This window comes from Octodon degus, unplaced genomic scaffold, assembly GCF_000260255.1.
Source record: "Octodon degus isolate 3935 unplaced genomic scaffold, OctDeg1.0 scaffold00005, whole genome shotgun sequence".
Classification (NCBI taxonomy): Eukaryota; Metazoa; Chordata; class Mammalia; order Rodentia; family Octodontidae; genus Octodon; species Octodon degus.
In genome coordinates, this window is record NW_004524581.1 from 13,015,349 (window position 1) to 13,025,670 (window position 10,322).

Sequence of the window (10,322 nt, forward strand, 5' to 3'; positions counted from 1 at the left end):
CATGTTAAAAAAAAAAAAAAAAAAAAAAAAAAAAAGAAATGCAGTCTGGGATCAAAGTAAAAAGAGGGAATGGTGGAATGTAGGCTCCTGTGGGTATCTTCTTGTGACCACAGCCCTCATCCCATGTCCTCAGCCTTTCCACTGTGCCCATCTCCAGGAGAGCACATACCCTTTTCCCTCCAGATTGTTCATTCGCATCTGCTGCCATATGTCTCAACCACTGTGGCTTCCATGTCTGAACCTTTCCCCTTTGCTCCTTAGGCTTCACCATATGTCGTGGACCACGGGGAATCTGGCCCCTTGCGCTGCAATCGCTGCAAAGCATACATGTGCCCTTTCATGCAGTTCATCGAGGGAGGGAGGCGCTTTCAGTGCTGCTTTTGCAGCTGTGTCAATGATGGTATGGCTGTGGAGGCTGGGATCTGGGGAGAAGGTCCTGATGACATCTTAATGGTTCTCCTTTGTAGTTAGATGAGGGTCCATTTTTCAGGATCTGGAAACAGGGCACATGTGAGAATGTGGGGCAGTGGAGTGATATGGGGCAGCTCAGCTAGGGTCAGATGTACCAAGATTGAGCTTGGACCCTTTAAATAATATTCTGCATACTCCCCACAGTTCCCCCCCAGTATTTCCAACATCTGGATCACACCGGCAGACGTGTGGATGCTTATGACCGACCTGAGCTATCCCTGGGCTCTTATGAATTCTTGGCCACTGTAGATTACTGCAAGGTGAGGGAAGGTGGAGGGGGAGGAGCTGTGGGTAGAGGATAATGAAACAGCTAAGGCTCGCTGTTATGATGTCTCTCACCCCCTCCTGGTCCCTTCGATTCTGGCTACTTTCTGGTCAACTGGCCTGCTCAGCTGGCCCCTTTCCTCCCAACATTTCCTTCTGCAGAACAATAAGTTTCCCAGCCCTCCTGCCTTCATCTTTATGATCGACGTCTCATACAATGCCATCAGAACTGGTCTCGTTAGGCTCCTCTGTGAGGAGCTTAAGTCACTGTTAGACTACCTACCGAGGTGAGAGTTGTGCAGCTGAGGTGCTTCCTTTGGCCAACAGTGGGGGCTCTGGGTTGATGGTGCAGGCAGAGCCCAATGTTACACAGTTGTGTGGTGGAGGTGTCAAATCTAAGTAATTATGTCATCCTTACAGGGAAGGTGGGGCAGAAGAATCAGCAATCCATGTTGGCTTTGTCACCTACAATAAGGTTCTTCACTTTTACAATGTGAAGAGCTCATTGGCCCAGCCACAGATGATGGTTGTATCTGATGTGGCTGACATGTTTGTGCCACTGCTGGATGGCTTCCTGGTCAATGTCAATGAGTCTCGGGCAGTCATCACTAGGTAAGAGCCAGATTGTTAAGATGAAGGGGAGTAAAGCAAGTACATAGAAGGGCAGAGAGCGAGGCAAGATAGCATATTCCTGTATTCCAGGTATTTGGGAGACTGAGGCAGGAAGGTCTCAAGTTTATAAGTCCAGCCTAGGTAACTTAGTGAGACTTCTTCTCAAAATAGAAAAATAGAACAGGTTAGGGATATAGCTCAGTAGTAGAACACCTAGCATAGTGGAGAGCCTGGGTTTAATCATTTAGCACTACAAAAACCAAAAGTAAAATGAAACCAAAAAATGCCAGGAGAGTCTGAGGCAAGAAGGTCACTGTGAGTTCAGGGCCAGCCTCTGCTACATAGTGAGTTCAAGGTCAGCCTAAACTGCATAGTGAGGCCCTATTTCAAAATGAATGATCAGGTAGTTGAACAGAGGAGCCTGTAGTGAGGCAGGGGCTGAAGCGCAGGTGTTTTCACTGTCTGGGGGCCAGATGACTGCTGGGGGAGTGAGGCATAGGAATCTGGGTAGCAATTTTGGTCATCTCCTGTCACTTATCTCTTCAGCCTGCTGGATCAGATTCCAGAAATATTTGCAGACACAAGGGAAACAGAGACAGTATTTGCACCGGTTATCCAGGCTGGGATGGAGGCCCTGAAGGTAAGGCTGGAGTCCCAGACAGCTTTCTCTGTTCTGATTTCCTCTGACCATTACTGGCCCCCTGGAAATCTGCATCCTTTTTCTTCAGTAGTTGATGGCTGTCCAGTAAGACAGCTTGTCTGACACTTAGTACTTAATAAATGACGAAGGAAGGGATAAATGAATAATGGGTAAACAAAGGAAGGAATAAACAAGCAGTGCTGTCTTCTCCCCTAGGCTGCCGAGTGTGCAGGGAAGCTCTTTCTGTTCCACACGTCCTTGCCCATTGCAGAGGCTCCAGGAAAGCTGAAGAACAGAGATGACAGGAAGTTGATCAACACGGACAAAGAAAAGGTGTGGGACTAGTAGGTGGGAGGAGGACTTTTCTGTTACAGAGGAGGGTGGCCACACTTCCCAGGGTCTACTCGTCAGATCTGTGATTGCCAGCCTGCTCCTCTGCTCCCACAGTTTACCCCATTTTAGCCCAAAGCCTTTGATGGACTTTTTTTTATGAATTTAGGACAGGGTCTACAGGGCCTATGGGGCCTACAGGGCCTACAGGGTCCACAGGGTCCACAGGGTCTCACTATGGAGATCGGACTCGTAGTGATCCTCCTGTTTTCAGCCTCCCAAGCACTGGGATTACAGGCACACGCCACCGTGCCCAGTCTCAATCACTGTCTCCTTGTGCCCTGGGGGTGGGGCTGGCACGGCAAGCTGGGCATCAAACCCTGGCCCCTGTGCTCTACCTAAGCAGGCGCTTTAGTCTGCTGAGCTATCTGGCCAGCCCTGGACTTTTCTTTTTAAACACTTTGGTTTTTTTTGGCTCTGAATGACCTCAGGGCAAGTTTGGCCTGCTTGAGTTGTGGGGATCGAACCACAGCAACCTGAGCCTGACTACTTTGTTGAAGCAGCCACTTAAAGAACTGAGCTAAGGGGCAGGCCTCCTGACTTTTCTTTTTAAAGAGCACTTTTTAGCACTATTGCAAACTGCTAGCTAGTAGATCAAAGTCTTAGACGTATTTGAGTAATCTACATTACATTATCACAGAAAGTTTGGAAAAAGAACAGAGCTGAGGTATTTTAAGTATTTTTTTCTACTCCTCCCCAGACTCTGTTCCAGCCTCAGACGGGTGTATATCAAACTCTGGCCAAAGAGTGTGTGGCCCAAGGCTGCTGCGTAGACCTCTTCCTCTTCCCCAACCAGTATGTGGATGTGGCCACACTCTCAGTTGTGCCCCAGCTCACTGGTGGTTCAGTCTACAAATATGCTTGCTTTCAGGTACAATGTGGGATTCTGGGTAGCAAGTGGCAGCAGATCTAGGAGTGTGTTGCTTACATGTGGAGTGGCTATTCAGCTGCTGACTAATGAGTAAGAATTGTGCTGCTAGCGCAGTGACTCATGCCCTTGATCCAAGCTACTTGAGAGGGTTAGTCAGAATGATCACAGATTTGAGGCCAGCCTGGGCAATTTAAGGAGACTCAGTCTCAAAATTTAAAAAGGACTACAGGTGTAGCTCAGTATTAGAGTGCTTGCCTAGTGTGCACCAGGACCACCATTTCTATCCCCATGACCACAATTTAAAAAAAGAAAGAAAAAGAACTGTGCTGAAGGAGTATAAAGTGAACTGTGAGAATGTGGCAGTTAAAAAGTGGGTCTTTGGGGGGGCTGACAAGATAGTTCAGCTGTCTAAAGCTAGGCAAATGCAAGGACCACAGTTCAATCCCCAGCACCACATACTACACCAGCCCTGCCTCCAGGGCAGGCTGAGCTAGCTACAAAAGAAAAAAAAAAAAGTGGGTCTTGGAATCCAGTCCTAGGGCCAGAGAGATGGCTCAGTGGAATAAGCACTCCCTTGGCAAGCACAAGGGTATGAGTTCAATCCCCGGTTCCTCAAAAAAAAAAAAAAAAAAAAAAAACAAGGAATCCAGTCCTAGCCCCACCATTTGCTGGCTTTGTGACATAGGATAAATTACTTAGTCCTTACCTTGTTCTTTCATCTGTAAAATGGAGTTTTAATACTTATTAAGATTAGTGGAGGCGAGAGAGATGGTTCAGTAGAATAAGCACTTCCCTGGCAAGCACAAGGGCCTGAGTTCAATCCCCGGTTCCGCCAAAAAAAAAAAAAAAGATTAGTGTACAGAATTAAATAATGATATGTAAAGCATTCTGTGTGGCACCTGGCATGTACCTGGATGCTTAAAAGCTGTCACTGTCGTCATTATCATTCACTCTTGCTGTCATGATGAAGCAGGCTTGTGGAGTGGAGGGGGCAGGGAGGCTGACAACAGTGAGCTCTGTGCTCAGTGATGTGACTGTGGGCCTGGGGGACTGCAGGTGGAGAATGACCAGGAACGGTTCCTGAGTGACCTTCGTCGTGATGTGCAGAAGATTGTTGGCTTTGATGCTGTGATGAGGGTCCGCACAAGCACCGGTAAGTCTGGTTAAAGAGCAGGTGGCGGGCAACCCTCAGAGGAAGGCACATGGCACCTGTCATGCCTCTAGCTCTGACTGTATTGCTGTGGCCTCAGGTATCCGTGCTGTAGATTTTTTCGGCGCTTTCTACATGAGCAACACAACAGATGTGGAGCTGGCTGGGCTGGATGCAAACAAAACAGTGACTGTGGAGTTCAAGCATGATGATCGGCTTAATGAAGAGAGTGGAGCCCTCCTGCAGGTGGCAGGCAAAGGAGGCAGGGGCGGTTGAAGAAGTGTAGGGAAAAGGATGAGGGGTAGAAAGGACAGGAAGAAGGGCTAGGGGAGGAGTGGAGTTGCTCATGCCTTTCTTCGAGTTTTATAATATAGCAAAGGGGCAGCTGCTTCTGAGGATCTTTGTGAGGGAGGGTGTGAGCTCCCCCTTTCTCCCTCCCCTAGTGTGCCCTGCTTTATACCAGCTGTGCAGGGCAGCGTCGGCTCCGCATCCACAACCTGGCCCTGAATTGCTGCACCCAGCTGGCTGATCTGTATCGGAACTGTGAGACTGACACACTCATCAACTACATGGCCAAGTTTGGTGAGAGTGGAGGCAGGGTAGTGTGGGCTTGGGGCTGAGACATGGTCCAGGCTGCATTCCCAGGGAGGTGTGATGAGGAGAATGCACATGCGGTGGGTGGCTGACAGTGGTGCTACCTTTCTCCCCCCGCAGCATACCGGGGTGTCCTGAACAGCCCCGTGAAGACTGTGCGTGACACTCTCATCACCCAGTGTGCCCAGATTCTGGCATGTTACAGAAAGAACTGTGCTAGCCCCTCTTCTGCAGGACAGGTAGGGCAAGCACTTAGTGGAAGGGTGGGGGTAAAGTTTTGCATATGAGTGAGATTTCTCATGGTCATTGACTTTGATGAAACCCCCAGTTGATCCTTCCTGAGTGCATGAAGCTACTTCCAGTTTACCTGAACTGTGTGTTGAAGAGTGACGTCCTACAGCCTGGAGCTGAAGTCACTACTGATGACCGTGCCTATGTTCGACAGCTGGTTACCTCCATGGATGTGGCTGAGACCAATGTTTTCTTCTACCCTCGGCTTCTACCACTGGTGCGACTGAGGGTTGAAGTATGAGAGAGACACTGCTTTGAGAAAAGAACTTCCAGGAGGAGGAAGGGAGGCAGTTATCCAATATGTAAACTTGTTTCATTTCACACATAGTTACTGAGACTGCAGAAGAACTGGTGTCAGGGAACTTACTAGGCTATGTGTACATGTGGAAGGGAACAGGTGTGTCTGTGGTTCTTGGTGACCTTTTGCCTCTTTGCTTTTGTCTAGACAAAGTCTCCCATTGAGAGTACCACTGAACCACCAGCAGTTCGAGCATCTGAAGAGCGTTTAAGCAATGGCGATATATATTTACTGGAGAATGGGCTCAACCTCTTCCTCTGGGTGGGAGCAAGTGTCCAACAAGGTGTCGTCCAGAGCCTTTTCAATGTTCCCTCCTTCAGTCAGATAACCACTGGCTTGGTAAGAGCCTAGAATTAAAGAGTGTGGACGTAGTTTGTGGTGTGAGCAGGATCCTGTCCCTTTAGGTATCAGGCAGTACAGTATAGTACTTGTAAGGAGGGAGAGGGAAGGGTGCTGTCATTCTTCCAGGCTTCTTGCCAAGCAAGTGCTTATTCTATTGAGCCATCTCCCCGGCCTCTCTTCCAGGCTTCTTTCTGGTAATGTTTAACTGTGTTGTCCCTTCTTGACTGAACTCCAAGTACCTTAAGGACGAATTAATTTTATATTCCAGAGTGTCCTGCCAATTCTGGATAATCCACTGTCCAAGAAGGTTCGAGGTCTCATTGATAGTTTAAGGGCACAGAGAGCACGGTACATGAAGGTAACACTGATCTGAACCTTGAACGTCTCACCTTTCAAATTCTCACCAGGGAGGTAGCTGGGGAATGATTGTGGGTATGCTTGATTTCCTTTGGCCCTGCCTTACCACTCCACATTCTGGTCCTAGCTTACTGTGGTAAAACAGGAAGACAAGCTGGAGATGCTGTTCAAGAACTTCCTGGTGGAAGACAAGAGCCTGAGTGGGGGAGAATCCTACGTGGACTTTCTCTGTCATATGCACAAGGAGATTCGGCAGCTACTGAGCTAAAGCAAATGGGTAAATGGCACAGGGTCCCAGGCCAGCTTCCAGGAAGCACCCCAGGATGGCAGAGAAATTGGGACAGTTCCATATCTTATAAGTCATTGTAAGCTGACCTCAGTCTCTTTGTGGGGAGGGGGAGATATAAGGAGACACCTTCTTTCTGGGCTCAAGTATCCTACCACACTGTCATGTCCTGCTGATGGAAGGTGCCCCATCCCTCACTCTACCCTCCTTTTCCTGCTAATCCTGTCCTAATGAATGTAGTTTCTCAGTTCACTATATGATTTGGTGTTGGGGGTTTGGAGGCACCCAGACCCTGACAATGTGTCCTTCTGGACCAGCCTCCAAGAAGAGAAGCAGGTGGAAGCAAGGAGTAGGGATTCCAGAGTTACTACAGGGGGTGGCTAATTCAGCTCAGTGCCATCAACAACTTCCTATATTAGGGATAAAACATCCAGGTGCACAAGAGCTGGTGGACAGACCATAAGTAGGGGAGAGAAAAGTGGTCAGTACTGGGCCAGGAGGTCAGCAGCCAAGGGAGGGTGGTTAATTAGCTTTCTCTCTCTGCTCCCACTGCGTGTGCTCTCCCCTGCAATGATTGCTGATCACTTCGTGGACAGAGGCATGTTCTCAGAGACATGAATGAGCCTGGGAACTGAATTGCAAAGTGTATTATCACACCTGGGAGAGGTCCCAGCCTCCTTTCCAGCTGGAGAGGCACTGACACTGGATGGTTCTGTAGGGAGCCTGATCATCAACTTGCAATACCTCACAGAGCCAGCCCACATCTACGCAGCTCCCACTGGAAACACCGCTTCTCCAAGCCGGGGGTTGCTGGGGAGAGGCAGAAGCAGCTGGAGCCCTGTCCTTTCCCTCTGGGACACCACTTGGGTTTTGGTATGGACTGAATGGCTGACAGTAACTTTCCAACCCAACTGCCTGGGGCAGGACAAGGGCTAGAATGGACTGTGGCCAGGCTTGCCTGCTCCCAGCCTGGGTTGCCCCTGCTCTGGACCTCTCATTTCTCTTCATTGGTTTATTTTTCAATGCATCTTTAATTTGTAAAGAAATAAAATAAGTTGTAACCAGTAACGTCGTCTTACTCGGGATGGTCCCTGACCAGCCTTGCCCTCTGGTGGAGCAGAGTTGCGCATGCGCCGTGTGTCTCAGGCGTAGGACCTCGTCCCCTCGACTCACCGCTGGGCGGGGTCTGGTGCCATCTGAGGACGCCGGCTGCGGGAGTGGACATGGCGGCCGGCCGCGTCGGGGCCGTGCTGGCCGCCCTGGGGGTGCTCAGTGTGTGTGGGGCCAGCGGTGCTGGGTCCGCGGCGGCGGAGGAGGCGGCGTGGGCGGAACCGTGGGACGGCACGGTGTTCAGGCCGCCCTCGGCGCTGGGCGCGGTGAGGGTGTCGCGCCGGCCTGGGACCCCGCAGCCGGAGCAGGAGGAGGCCGTGAACTTGCCAGTGCTCCTGTGGTGGAGCCCAGGGCTGTTTCCCCACTTCCCAGGCGACTCCGAGCGCATCGAGTGCGCGCGCGGCGCATGCGTGGCGTCCCGAGACCGACGGATGCGGGCCGACTCGCGGACGCGGGCGCTGCTCTTCTATGGTACCGACTTCCGAGCTTCGGAGGCGCCGCTCCCGCGGCTGGCGCACCAGAGCTGGGCGCTTCTGCATGAGGAGTCTCCCCTCAATAACTTCCTGCTGAGCCACGGCCCGGGCATCCGCCTCTTCAACCTCACCGCCACCTTCAGCCGCCACTCGGACTACCCGCTGCCGCTGCAGTGGTTGCCGGGGGCTGCTTACCTGCGCCGCCCCGCGCCTCCGCTTTCCGAGCGCGCGGAGTGGCGCCGCTCCGGCTACGCGCCCGTGCTCTATCTGCAGTCCCACTGCGACGTGCCCGCCGACCGCGACCGCTATGTGCGCGAGCTCATGCGCTACATCCGGGTGCGTGCGGGCCGGCGGCCGCGGGGGTGGGGGCGGCGGGTGGAGGCTCCTGGGCCGGGGATGCGCTGCCGCGGGCCGGCTCTCCTGACGCCGCCCTGTGCTCCGCCTAGGTGGACTCGTACGGGAAGTGCCTACAAAATAAGGAGCTGCCAACTGCGCGGTTGCAGGACACAGCCACGGCCACCACCGAGGATCCTGAGCTCCTGGCTTTCTTGTCCCGCTATAAGTTCCACCTGGCCCTCGAAAATGCTATCTGCAACGACTACATGACCGAAAAACTGTGGCGCCCCATGCATCTGGGCGCTGTGCCGGTGTACCGCGGCTCCCCCTCTGTGAGGGACTGGATGCCCAACAACCACTCCATCATCCTTATCGACGACTTTGAGTCCCCTCAGAAACTGGCGGAGTTTATTGACTTTCTGGACAGAAACGACGAGGAGTATATGAAATACTTGGCCTACAAACAACCCGGGGGCATCACCAACCAGTTCCTCCTGGATAGCCTGAATCAGCGGGAGTGGGGAGTGAACGATCCTCTACTTCCTAACTACCTTAATGGCTTTGAATGTTTCGTCTGTGACCATGAACTGGCTCGACTAGACGAGGAGAAGGCTCATGCAGCCTCTCTTGGGGACATCCCTGTCCCTGAGCCTCACATTGCTCAGCCGTCACACATGGACTGTCCGGTCCCCACACCTGGCTATGGCAACGTGGCAGAGATTCCTGAGAATGACAGGTAGGGGTTGCTGGCATTGCCCTGAGCAGCTGTCAGACCAAATGACTTATTATTTGCTTACTGTGAGCCAGAAACTAACTAGCACTAGGTATTGAGGGGAGCAGGAGGAAATCATGACATGGGCTCGTTCTGCCTGCAAGGTGTGAAGTAGTTTATGAGGCAAACTGAAAAAGATAAAGATAGGAAATAGAGGTAAGTGACAACATATGAAAATCAGCTTGTGTGAACAATGTTTGCAATAGGAGGCCAAAAGGTTTGAATCCCAGTGGAGGGCCTGTGTGGGAAAGTGATGAGGGAGAGAGAAGGTTGGGTAGATGAACTGGGCCAAGGCCGTTAAGTAGCTCAAAATTTTGGAGTAGACACAGAATTCCGGGGAGATAGCTCAGTGAAATGAGTGCATGGTCCTGAGTTTAATCCCTGGTACCACCAAAAATGAAATAAAATAAAATCAACCTCATGGTCAGGTGCCATAATCTCAGCATTTGGGAGGTTGAGGCAGGAAGATCGCCACAAGTTTAAGGCCGCCTGTACTGCATAGTGAGATCTTGTCTAAAAATAAAACCCTCCACTTCAGCTACTTGAGCACCTTCTGTACTGTATGGTGGGAGTGGGGCTACAAAGATGCACCTTTTTTCATAATTTATGGTACTAAGAATGGAATCCAAGGCCTCTCAAGTGCTAGGCAAGGGGCTGGGGAGATGGCTCAGTGGAATAAGCGCTTCCCTGGCAAGTGCAAAGGCCTGAGTTCAATCCCCGGTTCTGCCAAAAATTTTTAAAAAATTAAATAAATAAAGAAAAATAAAAAACAAATCAGCCAATTCAAGTGCTAGGCAAGCACCTCTGAACCACATTCCCAGCCTAGGATGAGATGAGCATTTTGAAAGTGGTATTTTGTTTTTTAATTTGATTTGAGTGCTACTAGAGATTGAACCCAGCACCTTGCACATTCTAGGCAGGTGCTCTGCCACTGAGCTACATCGTTATCTCTTCAGTCTCTCTCTTTTTTTTGGTGGTACCAGGAATTGAACTCACAACCTCATGACCTCACACTTGCCTGACAGGTACCATGCTGCTGAGCTATATTCCTGACCTTTCACTCTC

At 50.9% G+C, this 10,322-nt stretch overlaps 2 protein-coding genes across 3 annotated transcripts in view; both read left to right on the forward strand.

Annotated features, from left to right (window-relative positions):
• The window catches only part of Sec24c (SEC24 homolog C, COPII coat complex component), a 33,205-nt gene extending 25,574 nt beyond the window's left edge, over positions 1–7,631 (forward strand). For both annotated transcript variants that reach the window (XM_023718725.1, XM_004624007.3), the window contains 15 exons: positions 262–400; positions 616–731; positions 898–1,022; positions 1,156–1,347; positions 1,894–1,987; positions 2,204–2,320; positions 3,078–3,248; positions 4,305–4,401; positions 4,499–4,644; positions 4,842–4,980; positions 5,113–5,231; positions 5,321–5,500; positions 5,729–5,920; positions 6,192–6,281; positions 6,408–7,631. In XM_023718725.1, coding sequence (XP_023574493.1) covers positions 262–400; positions 616–731; positions 898–1,022; positions 1,156–1,347; positions 1,894–1,987; positions 2,204–2,320; positions 3,078–3,248; positions 4,305–4,401; positions 4,499–4,644; positions 4,842–4,980; positions 5,113–5,231; positions 5,321–5,500; positions 5,729–5,920; positions 6,192–6,281; positions 6,408–6,548 — 2,058 coding nt within the window. In that variant the 3' untranslated portion in view covers positions 6,549–7,631. The remainder of the gene's footprint in view (positions 1–261; positions 401–615; positions 732–897; positions 1,023–1,155; positions 1,348–1,893; positions 1,988–2,203; positions 2,321–3,077; positions 3,249–4,304; positions 4,402–4,498; positions 4,645–4,841; positions 4,981–5,112; positions 5,232–5,320; positions 5,501–5,728; positions 5,921–6,191; positions 6,282–6,407) is intronic.
• A 98-nt stretch (positions 7,632–7,729) lies between these two features.
• Fut11 (fucosyltransferase 11) lies at positions 7,730–9,625 on the forward strand. Its single transcript, XM_004624383.2, has 2 exons — positions 7,730–8,485; positions 8,596–9,625. The coding sequence occupies exons 1-2, from the start codon at positions 7,790–7,792 to the stop codon at positions 9,223–9,225; spliced, it is 1,326 nt and encodes a 441-aa protein (XP_004624440.1). The 5' UTR covers positions 7,730–7,789; the 3' UTR covers positions 9,226–9,625.
• Positions 9,626–10,322: the final 697 nt, after the last annotated feature.